A 22,478-nucleotide genomic window follows, 5' to 3' on the forward strand; every position below is an offset into this window, starting at 1 on the left:
GGAAAAGAGTCATATACCCAAATTTTTTTAAATCCGATATTCCGGCACACTCTCTGCATGAATATAAGGTTTGGATCAGCACCAGCTCTGCAGGGTAACACCAGCTGCAGAGATTATTTTGCACAGTCCCCAGCCCTCTCTCTCTCTCTCTAACACCATTAACCAGGGGCAGATGCCTAGTGCTAATACGTCAGATACATCACAATGTCAGTGCCACAAGGTAACACACTACAGTTTGGGCACACACACGCACTCACCCAACATGCACGCAGGCTTGCACACTCACAAACCGCTAAACATGACACAACAGCAGTCTAATTAACTTGAGAGTAACATGCCACCTGGACTCCTTCCATCAAATGACACACACACAAAGCAGGATGTGCATTGACGCAAATCCATATAGCATTGTAAATGATGAGCTTGCATTTTGTCTATGGCTGTGTTCCAAACCCTAGTGAGCTACAGTACCATGCTGTCTACTGCCTACATAGGCAACTGTTTCCCAAAGCCCTATTAGCACTAAATGTGTTCCTGCAGCAGGATGCCTGAACATTATTTTGCAATAAAAATATTTTGGCAGCTAAATTAAGATGTCATTCTGTGTTCTGTGTCATCTGTTTTCTTGCTGCACTCAGTTCAAAGTCACTCAGAACAGCAATGTCAATTTCTGACAGGTATCATTTGTATTATATCCCTTCTTGTGTAAAAAGGACAAAACTCCTGACTATAAAATCTTAAAGAAGATCTCACATGAGCAACTCTCTAGAAGAAAGAATGAGCAGAAACAGTGTTTCTTGTGCGAAACAGAAAAAAGACAGATTTTTAAAACTGATAGTAAAAAAAAGAAACACTTTAATATATTTTAAAATGTAACTTAATAATCGGCACCCATACAGTTAAAAAAGAACTCTTAATATGCATCAAGAAATGTCTTATTATTGTCAGTGTTGAAAGAGTAATGTATATAATGTGTATATACAATACAACATATTATACTATATATAATGAATAATAGATTACAATTATGTATGTATGTACTGTATGTATGTTTGTGTATATATGAGCCTGTCCTCCAGAGCATATATATATATACACACACACACACACACACACACATACATAAACATACACACATCATTACTTTCTAATTTCATAATAATTTATAATAAATTATTAAAATGTTTTTATATTTTAATGTAATTAATAATCAATTACTATCAATTATGTATTTTTTGTATTCTATAATTTTTGGCACTGAATAAAAAATATATTTACAATGAATATATCTCTTTCTTTGTCCACCGTATATATTTTTATTGATATATTTTTACAGCTTGTTGCAATACATTGTAGGATCCTTCTCAGAAAAGGATAAATGCATTGGCCCAAAACATTATTAACCCATTCACACAGAACACAGGCAGTGTAATGGTGAAAAAAATAAGTGTTTTTTAAAAAGCTTAAAAAAATTTAACTCGAGCATTGTGTTTTTGGAATGCTGTGTCATATACATGACGCAAAAGACTTGAGATCATCAAAGATGTCCATTTAGCGTGTTTACATCGAAAAAATAATTGAAAAGTAGTGCAGTGGAATGGAACAATGTTGTCTTTGTGAATGGCTCCTAAGAAGATAAATATACCTTTTGAAAGGCATTTACATCAAGGATGCACATAATGATGCCTTAAAATGCTGCCGATGTAGACAGATCACTAGTTTCAGAGCAGAGCAAACGTCTATGGGTGAAAAAAACTAGACTAGATGGCCTTTACATCACACACACTCAGCTGGCTACTCCTGCAGGGATTCAGATTAGTCAGTGTCAATGGGGCTCCTCGCTCTGTGCTGCTGCCAGATTAAATATATGCTTGAGACGGACCGACAATGATATTTCTCAAAGTCACAGCTGGCCATAGGTTATGGGGCAAATTGATGCCATCCACTCTGCCAAGATTTTCTGAGTGACAATTATCCTCTTTTTTTGAGTGGATGTGCGCAACTGCTCCTGCATTTCAAGCTTACTTTTCCACATCGCAATGTTCTTGTGGAAAAGTCCAGTTTCTGATCAAACTGAAGTATATGTCATGTTGAAAACAAACCAAAAAAATGCTTTCAAGATGGTTCTTTACTGCACTGTACATTGCTGCTTGTCATAGAAACAGATACACCATTTCAAAGACTCAAACATTCACAAGATAAAAGCACAGAGAAAGCAAATATGAAAGTGGGAAGAGAAGTGTGTGCAGAAGAGTCAATTACTGCAAACAAAAGCAGCTTGGCCCTATTGTGAAACTTTGTTCTTCAAAAGCACCAGACATTTCACCTTATTAACACCAAGCCACACTGCTAATAAGCTGAACTGTTATTTGAGTTTTGTGACAATCGATACAGTACAGATTCATAATAGCATTTAAAAAGTAGAGAGGATACAAAACACTTCTGCTGAGAACTTTATTTCACTCCTTAATTACTAGTGTCGCAAAACAACTTTGCTGAAACTTTGAAAAATCTGTAATATGTTCTTATTTGTTACCATGCATGGACTATATTTGTCAAAATACAAAATGCTCTATTGGCACTGCCATACTTTTCCAAAAAGCAATTCAGAGTGTCTATTTAAAGGAACAGTTTACTCAAAAATGAAAAATTGCTAAAAAAAAAACAACTAATCTTCTTCATCAGAACAGGTTTGGAGAAATTTAGCGCATGTTCACCAATGGATCCACTGCAGTGAATGGGTGCCAACAGAATGAGAGTTAAAAACATCCCAATAATCCATAAGCAATCCAAATGACTCCAGTCCATCAATTAACAACCAGTTAACCTCAAACTGTTGGTCCTGGCAAAAATACAGTTTATGTTTTCCCCGGTGAAAATAGAAAGTGAAAAATCTGAAACAGGTGAGAAATATGCTCAGATCAAGAACAATTAACAGTCCAAAACAGTTTAAACTGATGTTGCTGCTAATTGATGGACTGGAGTTGTGTGGATTACTTGTGGATTGTTGTGATTTTTTTATCAGCTGTTTGAACTGTTATTCTGACGGCACCCACTTACTGTGTAGAGGATCCACTGGTTTGGAAGTGATGAAGAAACAAATGTTTTTTTGGAAAAACATGTATATCTTCAGTGATCTGAGGATGAGTGAACTGTTCATTAAATACAAATAAAAAATAGTTAAAACGTTAGTTAATTTTCATTTCCGGTTGAACCAGTCTTATAACTTCTCTTTATCTGACTTAGACTGCCTACACAGGCAGCATTTTGAGGCATCAGGACTTGAGGTTGAATTTTAAGTCATAGTGACAATGCTTACAGTCTTGTAAAAGTACATAACAAATGCATTAGTGATCCCAAAGAAGCAACTCTGCCGGCTAAACTATAGAGCCTCGATGTCATTCTTTAAATAGAAACACTTTGGGTTCTTGTCTCTAACGCTTTACATCAATATAGTTCCATGGTAACAAATTTTACAACTTACATTCATCACACTGGCCACATGCAAGAAGCTTAATGAGCTTTCACACATGCCATATCCACCTGCCAATCATCCAATTAAAAGAGCTCTCTTGGGCTCAGAGTGATGGCTCAATTGTGGGTTAGCAGGTGTCACGACTGGGTATGCATAAAAATGAACACTCAGGGGTAAATACTGATATGCCTATTTTGGTATATTTATGAAATGGTGCTCATAGAGAATCAAAATCTTGCCACACACAGAATTTCTTTCACCCTTAGTATCTATCTAATAATAAAATATAATACAATACATTATAATACACAATTTTTTTGAACAATATTTGGAAAAATATTTATTTATTTATTTGATTTTAATAATGCAGCCGGCTACTATATGTGGTTTAGGCGGTGTCGAAACTTATTACGCATAAAGTTAATCACCACTGGTGAATATACCAGTTTTGGTATATGAACTATTACTTGTAGAAAATAAAATATTTTGTTACAAAAATATTTTTTTCTTTCTCCCATCACAACTAATAATATCTAATAAGAACCCCTTATAATAAATTAAATTAAATTAAATTTAGCAGAAGCTTTTATCTAAAGCGGCTTACAGTGCATTCAGGCTGTCAATTTTTACCTATCATGTTTTCCCGGGGAATCGAACCCCCAACCTTGCGCTAGCTTGCTTGCTAACGCAATTCTCTACCAGTTAATAATATAATATAATATAATATAATATAATATAATATAATATAATATAATATAATATAATATAATATAATATAATATAATATAATATAATATAATATAATATAATATAAAACAATTCAATTGATGATGACTTTTTTCATTTTAATTTATACAATGAAATAAATATATGTTAACTTTTTATCAGGAGCTAATTTTTGTTTGCTCCACATATGCCAATAGAGTTATTTAACACCAGGGGGCGCTAATGAGAGGTGTGAGATGAACCCCATTAACCAGCACCATGACTTCGTGTCCATGAACCAGCATCATGACCATTTATTTCCAACACACAAAACCCGCAGAAGACAAAAAACCTAGCAACCAACGCCTTTTGAATGACTATTAAAATAACACAGTCTGCTCCTTCACTAAAACTCATGTCAACAAACCAGAATTCATCCTGCCTTTTTACACCTATACACAAACTTATTTTCCTTCAGTCAACATGTCTGCAGTCACTTTGATCCATTTTCTGTAAACTCTGAGATTGCGTAAAAACCTGGCATATTCACGCCTGTCCACCCACTTGGTGCACAGTTCGGCTTAATCTTCCTGAAACACCCACAAGCCCATGCTCCTGTTCTAGCACCACAACTCCCACAGCTCTCAGAAGAGTGCAGAATATTCCCTCATGCTCCCATCAAAATTCTTGGCTGCAGCAATCCTTATCTTAATATGCAAATAAAAGCAAAGCCAGATTATTTTAAGTAACTTACAATAATCATTCTACTTTTAATTAAAAACTCGAAATCCCCACACATTTCCCACACTTCATTTCTATATTTATTTTGAAATTTTTTTAAATATGCAATTTAAAAGAAGTGTAGAATAGCATACAACAAAATGTTGCATAATAAAATCAATACAATGACAAAAACATCGTTCTAGACATTCAGCAGTTGAAGAATGACATATCCATCTCATCCACCAGGTCAAAAGGGATCTTTTGTTGAGACTATACCATTATCGTTTGTTCCATCCTGTTGCTTTTTTTCATACTACCTATCCTATGCTAGGAGATGAGAGGGACATATCTTAAATTACTGCACTTTGTAAGATGAGAGCAATCTGATAAGGCCAAGAGAGGTAATTCATAGAACATTACAGCTAACAGCAGCTCTTCAGTGCAGCACAAAAAGTGAGCAGATGTTACATCCACCCTGGTGTCATTAGCTCTTTGAACCACAATCTCCATTAAACATCATAGGCAACACAAGATTCAAAGAGGGGCCAAGAAGTTTCAGAAGATATATGGTGTTAAAAAGGAATATGGGAGATATAATATAAATATGAGGACACTGATAAAGCGTAAAGAGGTTTGATAATGGAGCAAAATTAAAAAGAAATGAAACCCAACAAATTAATAAATAAGGAGAAGAATATATCAATTAATAATGACAAAATAACGATTAAAACTATTACTACTGCTGCTCATGTAAACATGGCCATTTCAAGAAGACATACACGTCTGGGTCCTCATTTATCAACAGTGCATACCCACAAATGTGTAAGAACAGTTTCACGCTAAGTGTGGGATCTACCAACTTATACAAATATGTGTGTGTGTGTGTGTGTGTGTGTGTGTGTGTATGAATGTATGTATGTATGTATGTATGTATGTATGTATATATATATATATATATATATATATATATATATATATATATATATATATATATATATATATATATATATATATATATATATATATATATATATATATATATAAAGCTATTTCAGAATATCGACGTGTCTGGAGTTTTCAGCTTATGTGATTGTAAACATTTTAACAATGTCTCGAGAGAGCTTAATCTAAATAAATTAAAAGCGATAGAGAAACAGAACACAAACTGATAAACAACTCCTGAGGTGTTTATTTTCCGCTTATTTGAGTCGATGATCATTTGTGTACTGATTGAAGTTTCCCGTGTGTGGGGGCAGCACTGGGACCTGCTCAGCTCCTCATCACATTCAGCCGGTCAGAGGATGGAGGCGAGGTGAAAGCACACCTCATTGGCTCCCGCTGCTCCATTTAAAGGAATCCAACTGGTTTGTCCTTTAAGATCCTTCAGCATCTCGAGAGAGGAACTTTACCTTCGCTATTTTCTGAAAGGGAGAATACATTTGGGGAGATCCGGAGCGTGGAGCAACGTCTTTGAGCCACTTTTATATAGGCTACAGCCTACGTATGAGAATCTCATCAATGATCGACGAACGATGTCATAGCAGCAAAAAAGCTATATTTCTTGGCTCACTGAAATACTATAGAGAGATTTCTGTGGTGCACAAAAGTGACTTTATTCCATATCCAAAGGACGGAGATATGAATGATTTACACTTTTATTGACCGGCTGATCTAATATTACTAAAGTCATGGAACGATGGGGCGCTTTTTTATAAGTACATAATATTTTACCCACGATATGGAGAGTTCGCCATGCACTCCTTTGGGAACCGCTGCTATTGGTAACTTTTATACCATGGATTCAGGAGGGCTTTCAACAAGTTTTAGGGCTCGTTTATCTTCTGGAACATGATTCGAATTAATTCTGAGATTTTGTGAGGTAATTACGCGAAGGCTGCAGGATTTCTGAAGACGTTTGAATAGGTTTTTTTTTTTTTTTTTTGTCATTTATTTATCGCACGATCTCGTCAGCTCTTATGGGAATTAAACACTCCTCCCGCTGTTTGCTCCTCAGGAGAAAAATGGCGGACACGGAAAGCACTGAGGTAAGCGACGTGGATTAACAGGTCAAATATAAATACACTTAAATGTGTTCTTATCATTTTGAGTTACTAAGCCTCAATAGTTCACATTTTCTGTTTAAAAGTAACTCTGCGTTTGAGGTTTTGAGTTTCGCCGTGTTTATAACAGCGTACAAACCTATTACACTGAACTCTGCAGTTTGTCAACGTGTTTAAACGAACGAACTTCTATTTTTCGCTGGTCAATTTGTTTGATGTTTCTCTCGCGCAAAGCAAATTGCTGTTCCATGCCAGGCCAGCACACTTCACATGTCATTACATTTTTATGAAATGTAAACCTATAATAAAGTGCTAAATATCAACAGTATTTGTATTTTGTCAATTTTGGTCCTAAAGGAAAGAGCAGAAGCGGCGTTCTGTTATGGTTACCTTTGCAGGTGCACGCGACTTCTTTTCTTAAGCGTTTACTGGTAATATAAGTAAATGTAAATTTGTATTTTATTTTATTTTTATTTTCCACTGGCAACAAGTCAGACAAACTGAAATAAATCTGGCTTATCTGGTAACCAAAGGTTAGTAGGTTCAATTTCTGCAAAGGTTAATGCAGTGAGTAAAACACACAATCTCAATTCCGCTCCAAAGGAAGGCCCTATACTGCTCCTGTAAAAAGTGCACTGTCTATGAGACACTTTACTAGCGTAAGGCAAATTACTAATTAGTGATTGATTGTAATTAGTGTATTGAGCAAAGCTGCTAATGTTCTGTGATCGTTGGTGCAGGGTTTGCGGAGTCTGGTCGCTGTCCTTGGTGCTGCACCTGCGTCGGGGAGAGCAGCTGTTTTAGAAGGAACTTATTTGAAATAGTTTTTTTCTTTCTTTTAAACATCTTTCATATGAAATCCATATCAAAATATAGAACATTTATTGCAGTTTAAAACAGTAGGCTATAAATCATGAAACATCCAAACGAATAGCCTGAAATAATTTTTGGTTAAAAAATTACCTTCATTATAGCTGAATCTTGCTTGAACATATCCCAGTGTCGACTACTTATTGATGCATCCGAGTGCCCATATCAGTATGAGCCCAGAGTTTTAGCGGAGGGCAGTGAGTGCATTTACAGCTGTGCAGAAAGCTGAATATCTGAGTCATCATCCACATAGTTGGCTGGTGGTTTAAATATCAGGACTACCAAGGAGTGGAAACAATGCATGGGAAGGAAAGGTTACTGAGGTTGCAATTTGGCCCTGCCACTGAGCTAAACACTTTGATGAATTCCACTTTCATTAGTGGCCTTGAACTTTATGCAATACTCAGTGAGGGATTAGCCAGCTGGAATGTACTGACATAGTCACGAAAGCATGAAATCTAATCCATGTTCATTAAAGTATGAAGAAAATGGCCTTATATAAGGATGCTTTTGTTATAAGTTCCTCGAAGTTCAGCGCAGCAGTAGGTTAGCGTATAATGTCAAGGGATCTTTAAAACCCTGTGATGGATCCTGCCTGACCTCTGATACCTCTCCCAAAATAGCAAGTACACTGAAGACTGCTCTGCACTACAGCTGCTAGTCTGTCAAAGTCTACCACAGAGAGAAGATGGAACTACTATCTTGAGAATAAAGGTTCCAAAAGGGGTTTTCACAGTAATGAGTAATGCCATAGAATTACCACTTTTGTGCAATGGAAAGTTTAAAAATGTTAAAGGTTCCTTATGGAACCATGATGGCAATTAAGAACAATTTTTAAGAGTGTAGGCTTTAAATGAAACTCATGTTTGACAAACATAAATAGTGATGATAGTCAAAAATGAAATACCATGGATGACTATTGAGTAATCAAATATTTTGTAATGCTATGGTATGTATGTCTTACGTAAAATATTTACAAATACCTGATAAGTTTGCAAACCCACTCATATATGAAATAAACCTGAATGTTTGGGTTTCAAAGTTATAAAGCTTACAGTAGGGGATCTTGCTCGAGAAAACACCACTTAGCTCGGAAATGCACACTGGCAGTTGCAGCTTTATTAGATGATGCCCAGCCAAAGCAGAGAGGCCTGCCCATAAATCTGTAAAATTCATAAGAGCTGTTCTGAACACATTAATGATTTAGATATGCAATGCAAAACAACTCAAACTCTTAAGTTGTTCCTTGTCATAAACCTACACTAGAAAAAAAACGCTGGCAGTTCTATTTGTGAAAGGTTCCCAAGAGCACCTATTTTTCCTCTCATGCACATCAATCCAGTTATGTCACGAAAAAAACTATTAGAGTTCTCAAAAGCATGGTTGAAAGGTGGAGTGTTGCCGAAATGTGCCATTTGTTGAGGTTAAAAATAGAACGTGAATGAGATTTGTTAGCTGACTGGAGGGGCAAGGACATGTGTTCCTCCTCCCATCATTCTAATAGATGCAATCCGAACACCTTTACGCCTCTTGATACAGCTGCTCTTCCCCTCTGCTGACACTCATTATTTTAAATCCCCTGAGCCGAGAGGCTAAGCACACACCCTCCCACAGGCAAATATAGGTACACTTATGCAAATACAAAAACAGCCACACATATCTTCAGTATTACAAAATTGCAAAACAGCATATGAGATATGTAGGATATACTGTAAGGGCCAAACATGAAGAGTTGTGTGCTTTTATAGTAGAAAATTGTTATAGATTAGAGGTTTTCAAACTTAAAATAACCATGATCTGCCCATTTAGACTTTTAACTAACGCCAGGAGTCTTAATATTAAAAAAAGATGTATTTTATAATATGTAACTTTTATTATATAAGACTATATAATGACACACACACACACACACACACACACACACACACACACACACACACACACACACACACACACACACACACACACACACATATATATATATATATATATATATATATATATACATACATTTTTTTTTAAAGATTTACATCTGTATTTTCAAAGCTTTTAGTGGCTAATGGCACTTTAATACTCATTTGGTGTCTACAGTGTGGGCTAATGGTTCATTAGTATTTTCTCTGTGAGGTAGAGGAATAGCCAAGCTTCTCTGCAGGATGTAGATGTGCTAATCAGAGTCCGAGAGGCTCACCATATGTAATGCTTGTCTTAAGTCATTTTCACGCCAGTCTAACTGTCCTGTGCTCCCTTTGCTCATAGGGCACAAACTGCCTCTGCCAGGTCTTGGAATTGTTATAGACATTTTGGGAAGACTCTCCTGACATCATAACAGTTTTTAAACAGCACTGAATATAGTGTCATTATTTTGCTTTTTGAAGGATCATGGACCACATTAATCTGTCATAGTTTGGGTGATATCATTAAGAACAGTCCAGGTCAATAAAAAAAAGAAAGAAAAAAAAGTCAATTAAAAAAGAGCAATACAACAAAAATATGTTCTGTAATATAATAAATAATATATTAATACATTACATTTAAATAAAACAGTGACTCTAAGAAATATTTGGACACTTAAAAATCTCAATGTTATTGCATTAGAAAAATGTCAAACCTTACGGCATTTAAAAAAAAGTGTTATACCTTTTCTTAATTTCAACTCAAAATTTTGAGAAAAAAAAAAATATATATATTTACTAATTACCATGTTCATGTTTTTTTAGTCCATGGTAGAAAAATTTGTATTATGTATGTATGTATCATGTATGCATGTATTGCATTATAGGTGTCAAGTTTCTTAGTTTGCTACTTTGTTAGACATTAAAAATTTTCATGGATGGTTTAAGTGTCACAATTTTTTTAGTGCTTCTGTATTGCTTTAATTATTTTTTACCACCATTTTTTTTATTATTAATTACCACACTGATAATTTTTGTTTATTTTGGGGATAAATAAATTAGCACTTCTTTGTCAGATTCACCTGTTGAACCTTTTTTCCCCTTTCTAGCAACAGCCCCTGAGTGCCGCCCCATCCCAGTCGGTCCAGCCATCTCCTCTACCCAAACCAGTGTCATCGGTCCATAATTCCCAGAGGCCCACACACCCTTCCCACGCACCTCACACCCCTCACTCAGCCAGCTTACCCAGCTGCCCCGGCAGAGGAAAGATGGCCAAGTTCCTCAACCCCGATGAGATGACCTCCAGGGATTACTATTTTGACTCATACGCCCATTTCGGCATTCATGAGGTATGTGCACATCAGAGCAGCGGATGCTTGCATTTAAAAGACATGCTGAGACGTGAGATGTATAAGTTCTCATGGTAATCGACATCAGTCATGTTGATGTATGCCGGGAGTTATGTATAATGCAGAATATGCAGAGAAATGGAGCAGGAGCGAGAAAGGGGGGGGGGGGTGTCATTGAATTATAGGATGAGAGAGCAGGGAGAACAGGAGGTTCAGGCGAGACCTGCAAGATTAATTTTGTTCAGACTCATTTTTAGTATATAGGTCAGATATTTTTCCCTTCCTTCATCTCAATGTGACAGAGAGGCATAGACCCAAAAAGCTGCATAGATCTGAGCAGACGTGCTGTAATGGTGACAGCAAGCTTTTTTACATTCTCACAGGTTGTCAGAGATCCATGTAGTAGTCTTATTTCGTTTTTTTGTACAGTAATGCTAATAATAGCCATGGTTGTGAATCAGGACCAGACTAATATACTGTATGTTTTTATGGTACTACAAAAAAACAAGACAATACCATAATGCTTTTTAGTATAAGTGTTTTTAAACACACTTATAATGACCTAATGTCACCTAGACAGGCATATCACTAGGTATTGAATTTTTATTGATTATAGATGTCATAATCGCATTGTTTTATTAACCCTGTATACAGTATGTAAAACAATGAGATCTTTAAAACAGTATGGCAGACTATTTACGTAAAATGCACATACAGTAAATATCAGTTTCACTCTATATCTACAAATGATATGTCTCAGTAAGATGATATTTATAGTAAATGTTAATTTAGGCCTAAGAAATGTGTGTGCATCACATGATACAGAAGTTGGCTGTTGGCTGTGGCTGTGTTTTAAAACTGAATGGTATGGTAAGATACTGTACCAAGATATGTCCATGCCCAAAACGGTGAAGGGTGAAGGGGTTAAGGGTGAAGACTGAATAATTCATTGGGTGTGTTTCAAATCAAAGTGAGCTGCCTACCTAGACAACATTTTAAATGCTCTTTACAAAAAAAGATCTAGCTAACCCATGCTGCAGTGATGTATGTTTCAATGCCATGGTATTTTTATATACTGTATACACCATGCTAATGAGTTATTACCATATTAATACACACTGAAAACAATTGGTGTAGGATTTACTAAACAATTTCAACTCAGAAATTGATAAATTGGTAAATAAAATAAACAGGAAGCAGAACATTGAATTAAACTGAAATAGTATTTTCTTGTAAAACCTACTTGGCACTCAGAGCTACTATGTATATTGTATATATATAACTAGCATACTGGCTGTTTATTGGTACTTATAAAGCACATGATAATGCCTTATTCTGCATGGCTGTATTTTAGATCCATTAAATTTGAAAGGATATTTCACTCAAAAATATAAATTCTGTCATAATACTTACCCTCATGTCGTTCCAAACCTGTAAGATCTTTGTTCATTTTCGGAACACAAATAAAGATATTTTTGATGAAATCCGAGAGCTTTCTGACCCTGCATAGACAGCAACACAACCGACACATTCAAGGCCCAGAAAGGTAGTAAAGACATTGTTAAAATAGTCCATGTGACATCAGTGATTCAACTGTAATTTTTGAATGGTTAATAGTGAAAATTGGACCTTAAAATATCACCGTGTGTATATATATTTGTGCATGAATGTACAGGAAATGCTTAAAGACGAAGTGAGGACGTTGACATACAGGAACTCCATGTACCATAACAAACACATCTTCAAGGACAAGATCGTGCTGGACGTGGGGAGTGGTACTGGCATCCTCTCCATGTTTGCTGCCAAGGCCGGAGCCAAGCACGTGTATGGGGTAAGAGGGCGGCCCTCCTTATGCCTAAAACAGCATGAGCCTGTAGCCTCCTACCCTGCTGGAACCATTCGCACAGCTCAAAATAGCATCATGTGTGGCAGTCGCACCAAGAGCTTTTGAAGGTGTAAACGCATAATCCTCTTTTGTAGAGAAATATGATGTCATATTACCACCTACTTATTTCATAATAAGGATCATAAATATAAGTTCAAAGCGGTTCAATACAGGAAAATGGCCTGCTTAAAATCCATAACAACATGATATTCTAGTCTTTTTAGTCTCTGTATATTATTGCAAACACTTGTATGTTAATATAACTCATTAATCATTCAGTATTCATTATATATCAGCCAATGTTAGATAATTAATTTTGCATGCTCATTTCATAGTTTTTATATTTATATCACCTTTACCATCATAATGTAATGCAATTAAAGTTAATCAAGTCAAATTAGTCAGTTTTATATATGTGGTGATTTATACATCAGATTTACAGTCCATAGTAATATTATTATAGTAATAATAGTAATAAAAAAATTTTATTTGTACAGATTTTATTTCTTAGTTTTTAATGTATTAAAAAAATACTGTATTATTTTAAAACAATTCTGGAGTATTTTAAGACGATTTATCTGTTAAATGATTTTGAGTATAAAAATAATGACCAGCATATCATTATCAGCACACACACACACAATCAAGACACAACCAGACCAGCACTATAGCACTAACACCACCATAGAAATGTTTTTTTTTTTTTTTTTTTTCAGGGGCCCCTTCTGTTTTTCTGTATTGCAATACCTTCGATTCAATTCTATTTTCTCTTTCTCACTTCCTGTCCTGTCCATTAAACTCTCTTCCCTTCAATGCATTCCTCCCCAGTGGTTAGTGAAGGTTCTTAGCGGGCTGCCTTTATTGGCTGTGCTGATATATCAGACTCTAACACACTACATTGTGAGGCTGTGGTAATTGGCTCTTTGGATAAAACTGAGAAAGAGACAGTGGAAAAAGCAGTAAAGGTCAGAAAGGCCACATTGACCATGTGGTGCTTGTTTTGCACTTTCGCTTCGAGAACTAAAGCCAAAGCTTGTTAAGCCAAGTTAGAGTACGAGCAGAGAGAGAAAATGTGTCCTGGAAACCCTTTGGGAAAGAATGTTCTGAGAGCTTTTCTCGGTTTTTGGAGGAGAGTGAACTTTGTCGGGAAGTTGAGCCGCGTGCGGGTGTCAGTCTGAGCCGCGGTCTCTGCTGTAATTGAGCTGATATGATTTGCACCTCGCTGCTCTTATCCAGTTGCACTGTGATAATGAACAATTCTCTGAATGGCTTCATCATATTTAAATGCCAGAGAGCGCAAACTCTCCTCAGTGTCTATGTTACAGTGCTCATCACAAACTCAAAAATACCACTTGCTCAGAATTGCAATGCAGAATGTAAATGAGATTATTACATTTTCTGAGGAAAATTTTGAGTGAAGCTAGCCAGCTCAAAATTCTCTGACACAATATTCTGGCCTTTATATCCACCTTATTTTTAACGCATGAACAGACTCTGCCATGTTTAAACATGAATTGTGTCAGGGTTTTAGTTGTTTAGTTATTTTAGATATACAAAAACAGTCCATTATGCAGCAAACTGGTATTTGTTGCACTATGAAAATGGATGGATTTAAAATACTGTCTGTGGCTGGCTTTTGTCTGATCAGTGCTCAGCACAACAGCGGCCTGTTTTTTTTGTTCATTATAGGTCATGGAAATTCAGCTTTTAGTCAGTGAAGGTCAGGGAATTTGACATTTGGCTTAGAGTAGTTTTTTTATAATTAATAATACATTTTGCATAACTTTAAAAATAGAGCATGGCATTAGCAAAGCCAAAATCATGGATTTTAACTCCTAGTAAATATATAAACGTATAAAATGTATAGCATAAGATACAATATAACCTGCTGCTGGTAACGGTGTCTGCCAAATTCATAATGGAAATGTAAAATATTAATGGCTTACTAATAGCTCACGACTTTGTGGACGTTCATGATGTTTGAGACTAGATTATTAATTGTTTTCACATGTAACTTGCACCTATAACGTGGTGAATATCATAAATTAATTTTGACTCATTCCTTAGTTTGCAAATTCTTTTTAAAGTAATGCATTTACACAAGAAGTGTATATGACTTTAATTTTGTGGCTGTATTACTTATCTATACAAAAGTTGTCTAAATTATCTTTTTTTTATATTGCAGTTTTTAATTGCTGTTTTAAGTGGATGCACTCATGGTTATGTTACCAGCATAATTTTGTTTCATTGGATACAGTCCTCTTGTTATGTCCTACACATACCATGTAAAACTTAGTTGATTTTCTTAAATCTGTCTTGACATGAGAACACAAAGGAAATTAGCACAGTAAGTTACCTTTTTGATTGAGCTGCTTGATTGAAACATGTTCTTTTAAAATGAAAACACAGTTAAGCCAAGTTTTTTTTAATTTTGAACCAGAAACCTGATACAATGGTGCTAAATCAAAATGGTGTCAAGTCACACTAAATTGTTTAAATAAAAAAGGAACACGAAAAATCAATTTGAGTACATTAACATATAATTCTGCAATCCCATGGCTGTAATTTTGAAAGAGTATCTATTTTAACATTTGTACTAATACAAAGACTCCTTTGTAAGTGCATTACTTTGAACAGTTTTACAAACTGAAGCAAGTCCCTTAATGTTTAGCAAAATATTTCTGAATGAACAAAGCTTGCTAGTAGCTGTTGAGCTATTTAAATGAATATTTCCACCCAAATAACCCAAACTGTGAATGAAAGACAGAGATTAAAATCATCATGTTTAAAGGTGTCTTCTTCACAAAGTTTTGTCCTTGATCTCTGTTCACCGCAGCTCAGGCCCATGCACTTTTCTCGCCTTGATCATGTACATCAAGCACTTTTCTTCTGAGATTGGAAATGTGCTGACTGTGTTATGGGCTTCTCCGATTACTTTTAAACTTAATGCTGACCCACTGCAGTACGTGAGTTTTTTCCAGAAACAGGTGGGCCTGCAATGTAGGTTCTGATCGTTTGTCAGTTGAAGCGAAGCTGACTGATTCTTTGTTCTCCACTGGAGTTGACGGCGATGGCTATGGACACTAACGATGGCTGGGAAAAAAACAAAGGGACGTCATGAGGCAGAGGGATCAGTGCTGTCTGGAATCAGCCTCTCACTTATACAGCTGACGGCTTTCTACTTAATCTCTCCTCTTCCCTTTAGCCTCAGGCCACTGGTAGCCCCGTTACTCTGTGTGCTCATTTACGTATATTGCTGTCTGACAACGGGACAGGAATCTGGTTTGTGAATGCTAAATAGTTAATAATTCTTCAAAACAATATTTTATTCATCAAAGATTCAAATCACACTAATTGTACTAATCAGAGGATATAAGGCTAGAGAAGGTAATAAGAGGTCTACCAGCTATAACAGAATCACCAAACTAGAAAGTTTAAATCTTCATGTTACTCTGTTTTGTTTTTCTCAGATTGAATGCTCAAGTATATCAGAATACTCTGAGAAAATCATCAAGGCCAATCACCTGGACAATGGTAAGCAGATATGAAATGTGTAGATATTGTATAAGTAGTTTCTGTGTAGTTCGCTTGCTCGTGTGGGTGTGTGAGAAAAAGTGAATGACAAATAGGAGGAGACATCGACAGGATAAAGAGTGGTTGTCAAGCGTTCTTCTATTCAGCCTCTTAAATATACACAATTTAAAACCTCTGCAGTATCTGAATATTATGCGGAATTGAAACTGTAAATGTTCAGTATGATTCATAATAAATATAAAGGAGAATATGATTATCAAGGACACTGGCCTCCCCACAAAAAAGACATTAATATGTATTTTTGTCACATTTTCAAATTAAAAATAACCGTACCATTCAAAAAGTTAGGGGTAATTATTATTTTTTATTTTATTTTTTTGTTGAAAAAGTAGTCTTTTATGCTTATCATGGCTGTAATACAAACAGTACATTTTTTGTAATATTACAGTTGTCTATTTTAATACATTTAAATATATAACATAATTTTTAAAATAATAAAATAAAATAAAAAACATATTTTATTTTAACAATGTAAAGTATTTAGTGTCATTTGTGACCCATTAAATGCATCCTTGCTGAATAGAATCCTAGAATCAATATCAATAAATAAATAAAAACTAAAACAAAATAGATTTACTTAATTTTTAAAGTTCTCGTTTACTGGAAAACAAGACAAAATGCTTTCTCTTTCTTTCTCTATCCCCCCCCCCCCCCCCTCTCTCTCTCTCTCTCTCTCTCTCTCTCTCTCTCTATATATATATATATATATATATATAAAACATATTTTTATTAGTACAATGGCTGCCCAGTGTGATTATTCATAGTCATAAAAACATGTCAAAGTTCAAATGAAACATTTCTCTTTCTGTATGTTTTCAGTTAGCCTTAAGTTAGCCAGAAAACAGCATATTTCTAATAGTTTAAAGCTCTTCCTATTAGCTTGAACAAGACTTTGCTATAAAATGATGCTTCATTTTTGATCAGGCGTTTAGACCACTGCAGTATAAAGCTGGTGCTGCAATCTTAGCTGGAGTCTCTCTGACACGCACGCAAGCTTTGACCCACATCTTTTAACTGGCCTTAAAAATTCAAAGAGTAGAAAGGATCTGTCAAGTGTCTCTGTGCCCTTATTTGTCTGTGTTCCAGTTATAACCATCTTTAAAGGGAAAGTGGAAGAGACAGAGCTGCCGGTAGATCAGGTGGACATTATCATCTCAGAGTGGATGGGTTATTGCCTTTTTTATGAGTCCATGCTCAACACAGTCATCTACGCCAGAGATAAATGGCTGGTCAGTGTTTACGTGTGTACAGATCGTTCATGTGAGTGTGTATACTTTATATACAGCCAGTGTCTCTACAGAATGAACAAACACACTGCTTTTTATCTTTAGAAACCTGGAGGTCTAATGTTCCCAGACAGGGCTGCTCTATATGTGGTGGCCATTGAAGACAGACAGTACAAGGACTTCAAGATTCACTGTGAGTCCCAAAATACCGTATTTTCCGAACTATAAGTCACACTTTTTTCATAGTTTGGCTGGTCCTGCGACTTATAGTCAGTTGCGACTTATTTATCAAAATTAATTTGACATGAACCGAGAGAAATGAACCGAGAGAAAACATTACCCTCTACAGGCGCGAGAGGGCGCTCTATGCTGCTCAGTGCTCCTGTAGTCTACACTGAAGACACAGAGCGCCCTCTCGTGGCTGTAGACGGTAATGTTTTATCTTGGTTCATGGTTCTAAATAAATGCGACTAATAGTCCAGTGCGACTTATATATGTTTTTTTCCTCATCATGACGTATTTTTGGACTGATGCGACTTAAGTCACTCAGGTGTGACTTATAGTCCGAAAAATACGGTACGCACACAGAAACATCCAGTATTATAAAGGAGGGTTTTATCTATCCAAATACACTCATGTTTACACATTTCTAAGCTGATACAATAAAATAGATCTATAATACTGCAAATAATTTGGTTAGATCTAATGAGATTTAACTTTTACAGTGTAAAAGTGTAAAAGAGAAAACTGACAATAGGACAGTTTATGCTAATGCCTTCTAATCTCCAATGCATGTACTATCATTCACTATGCATGTGGATTTGAATGAATTTTTAGACATGTAATTAAGTGCTTATTTTTACATACTTGTAGAGTATTTTATTTGGGGCCTTCATCAAAAATCTAATGATTTTATGTTTGAGCAGGGTGGGAGAACGTTTATGGTTTTGACATGACCTGCATCAGGAACGTAGCTATGAAAGAACCACTGGTGGACATCGTGGACTCAAAACAAGTGGTATCCAATGCCTGCCTGATCAAGGTCAGCCATTAAAACACTTCACAGAAGTCGTGTTTCTCACCATACGTGTGCTGGATGAGAAGCTGAAGTGAGATCCACAGAGAATACAGCAGCATTAGTATGTAAGCGATCATTAGCTGTATCACCGAGTGTGACAGTTACATAATGATCCGTTGAAATGCAATTTCATTTCATTATAAACCACTGGAGAAGGTGCTGATGAGATGATTATTGGTTGAATCGGATTCATCAAGCCTGGAAATTTTATGGCTCCACAGATGGACTGTGAAATACATCTGCAAGCCTCTAATTTTAACTGCGGAAAGATAATATGAAAAAATATATTTGAAACAAAAGGCTTTTTCAGCTTTTTACAGATATAAAGTAGCTGCTCTGTCACTACTTATCCATAACTTTGATGTAAATCAGAGAAGACTTTGATATGTAGAAGTCTAGTCATTTGAGAATTTTGCACGTCTGTACAAATATAGATAAACACATATAGTGGGCCTTTTTTAAGCTACTTAATATATATTGCATTAAATAACAATGTCAAACCATAATCTATAATCAAATAATGATAGCTATATCAAAAAACTAACTAGCAATTTGTCTAGTTAACTTTAACTAAGGATGCACCAGTCTTAAAAATCTGAATATTATTTTCACATTATTATGGGAAAACATTAAAAATGCAAAAGTAAAATCAAACATTTTAAATGCTACAACAAGTAAAAAAGAAAAGCTATCTGAAATATAATGCAATGAAATTTTAGGTGCCACTTGGAGTCATTCCTTTTTGTACTGATTGATACTGAGTGTCCTGAACTGACCTTAGAGGAAATTATATTGTGATATTTCAGCCTATTCGACTTATTTTAAAGATCAGATCTGCTCAATGAAGCAGAGCTGGGACATAATGGATGAAGGCACTTAAATTAAGTGGTGAATGGAAGTGTGACACACACACACACACACACACACACACTGTTGGTTTGTTTGATATAGTGATTAATGCTATGTCAAACTTTGAGCTTTATAACTTAATGTAAAGTAGATTGGACACATTTACAAATGGGAGACTTGATGTCTAATGGAAAGTGAGGGTGAGAGGAATATAAAACCACAGAGAAATACAGAAAGGTTTGCACTTAAATAAGTTTACTGTTGTTTTTTCAGGCAAGTATATCAGCGGTGGAGGCAGGGCTCAGTTTACTGTCTGGAAATGATGGAGTCCGAAACAGCTGTCTGAGCGTACTGATCCAAGAGCAGTAATAGTATCCTAACATGATTATTGAGATGCTAGCAGTACAGTATGACATTTTAGAAGAGATAGAGATCAAGCTTGATGCTGAACTTTTTTACTCTCTCCCGCAGTAAAGAGAAATTACTAAAGAGATCTCTTTAATGTTTCACGTTTCTCCTGGACAACTCTGAGATTAAATGGAGAATTCCACACACTGTGTTCAGAAGATACTAAAGTCGCCAACGAAGAGTCAAAGATCTCAAAATGAACTTCAACATTGCTCATTCAATTCCTCCAAGACCAAATAATCAGAGACTATCCATATCAGTTGTATAGCTCTATGGTCTTACCATATTTTAGCAACTGTCTCATAAGAAATGTTAGCAGAAAATTCTAAGACATAATCGCTAATTAAAGAAATAGTTTGAAAAATTGTTAAAAATACCATACCTACTCTCAGGTCATCCGAGATGTAGATGAGTTGATTGATCATTGGAACAGATTTGGAAGAATTTAATGAATCCACAATTTTTTAATGTTTCCAGCTAAAATATGAGTGCTCTATTAAAAATATTGCTTTCTCAAGATAAAATCATCTTGTCTGAATCAGGAGAGAAATATGCACAGATCAAACACCATTTCCAAGCGAAAACAACACCGTTTTAAACAAATATACCAGTGGATTTTGATGTGAGAGGACAACCGGGGTCCACGATTTTGGCTAAAATATTCCTTTAAAAGAAACCCAGCTGAGAATGCCATCAAGTTCCTCAGGCCATGAAATAACAACTTTAAGCTTTGCTCATCTTTTCACAGGAAGTGGACATCTACACAGTGAAGCCAGAGGAACTGTCCTTCACCTCCTCGTTCTGTCTGCAGATCCAGAGGAATGATTATGTCCACGCTCTGGTCACCTACTTCAATATCGAATTCACCAAGTGTCATAAAAAGACCGGCTTCTCCACAGGTGTAGTGTTTTATACTTCTCTAGGTTCTGCAGCTTGGATCACAGTACTCTGTGGTTGATGTTTGCCCTCTAGTGGCTCAGGTTTGACACAGCACTTCCAAAGGCATTAAACCAAAATAGGCAACAAGAAAATGGATTTCTAAAATGAAAACCAGCTACATACATACAGTGATCTGAGGGCTCTGTTAACTTCTATTGCCCTTTGAGGTTGCTCAGTCAGCACAGGCGTTTCCTCATGGGTAGAAGCACAAGTGATCTTTTGTTTGGCAAGAACACTAAAACTCATACTTCGGGTCCTTATTTTCTCTCTAATTCACACACATAGAGTTTGCTTCTTTTTTGGCAGCAGTCTTAAAAGAAATACAGGCAATGACAGCATTTTTTTATGTTATATAGTCTTATGTCTGTTTTAAAAAAATAAAAATAAAACAAAGACAGGATGATCATGACTAATATTGATCAGCTGTAGTTAATCCTTATTGCATAGCTGCTTCTGAAACAATGATTTACTTTGACATGAAATATAGATTTAGATATTAAAGGATAAATTATATAAAGGCTATGGAGCATGGAGTGTTCAGTAGAGGTCATTATATTTGACTTCAGAATCCAACATCTGATCAATCAGAATCAAGCGTTTCATAGAGCAGCGTCACAATGTGTTTAATATTTAATATATTTTCTCTATTGTAGCACCTGATTCCCCGTACACACATTGGAAGCAGACAGTGTTTTATCTGGAGGAATATTTGACTGTGAAAAGAGGAGAGGAGATAGTCGGAACTGTCAGCATGAAGCCAAACGAGAAGAACGCAGTAAGAACCTACTTAATTAATACAAAAGGAAACATAAAGTAAAATATGCTTTCAAGACACATTTTATATTTTATTTTATTTTATAGTTAGTTAATATAAGTATAGCCAAAAATATGTTTTCCATGATGCTCAATATTTATATATATATATATATATATATATATATATATATATATATGTTTAGAATTTGTCTGTAATGTTATAAAAGTATTTTAAATTTATACACACAGAATAAACTATATATAATAATATACAAATAATAATAATGATAATAATGCCCCCAAAGTTTTGAATGATAAGATGTATAATATAAAATTGTATAATTCAATGCAACTTTCTTATATAGTTTTTTTTATTATATTATAATTAAAATGCAGTTTAACCTTCTTGTTTGTCTTTCCAGCGTGATCTGGACTTCAGCTTTGAGCTGGATTTTAAAGGTCAGCTCTGTGAGGCTGCTATCGCTCATGACTATAAGATGCGCTAAGTATCCAGCAGTGGCGAGAGAGACAGTTTGTGACAGTACTCAGAGAAGCAGAGGCAGGGGCCACTCCAGATCACAGCTACAGCCCTGCTGCTGGGAAGAGACAGAGACAGAGAGTAAGACCAGCACAGAAGTTGCTATCTCTGGGAGTCTTGCATACACT

At 35.6% G+C, this 22,478-nt stretch overlaps 1 protein-coding gene across 1 annotated transcript; it reads left to right on the plus strand.

Moving 5' to 3' along the window:
* Positions 1–6,839: 6,839 nt before the first annotated feature.
* On the plus strand, positions 6,840–22,369 carry LOC113118216 (protein arginine N-methyltransferase 8-B). The gene is made up of 10 exons (XM_026287225.1): positions 6,840–6,948; positions 10,838–11,077; positions 12,753–12,908; positions 16,433–16,496; positions 17,643–17,785; positions 17,888–17,975; positions 18,709–18,824; positions 20,866–21,016; positions 21,710–21,831; positions 22,235–22,369. The coding sequence occupies exons 1-10, from the start codon at positions 6,880–6,882 to the stop codon at positions 22,316–22,318; spliced, it is 1,233 nt and encodes a 410-aa protein (XP_026143010.1). The 5' UTR covers positions 6,840–6,879; the 3' UTR covers positions 22,319–22,369.
* The last annotated feature ends 109 nt before the right edge of the window (positions 22,370–22,478 follow it).

This window comes from Carassius auratus, chromosome 18 (genome assembly GCF_003368295.1).
Source record: "Carassius auratus strain Wakin chromosome 18, ASM336829v1, whole genome shotgun sequence".
In the NCBI taxonomy this organism is placed as follows: domain Eukaryota; kingdom Metazoa; phylum Chordata; class Actinopteri; order Cypriniformes; family Cyprinidae; genus Carassius; species Carassius auratus.

What these genes read in the sequence shown, in the direction of transcription:
- LOC113118216 (XM_026287225.1), top strand. Translation starts at nt 6,880, where the DNA reads ATGGGAATTAAACACTCCTCCCGCTGTTTGCTCCTCAGGAGAAAAATG. An exon ending in CGGACACGGAAAGCACTGAG is followed by an intron (nt 6,949 to 10,837) that starts GTAAGCGACGTG and finishes TCCCCTTTCTAG; the next exon opens with CAACAGCCCCTGAGTGCCGC. An exon ending in CCAATGCCTGCCTGATCAAG is followed by an intron (nt 18,825 to 20,865) that starts GTCAGCCATTAA and finishes ATCTTTTCACAG; the next exon opens with GAAGTGGACATCTACACAGT.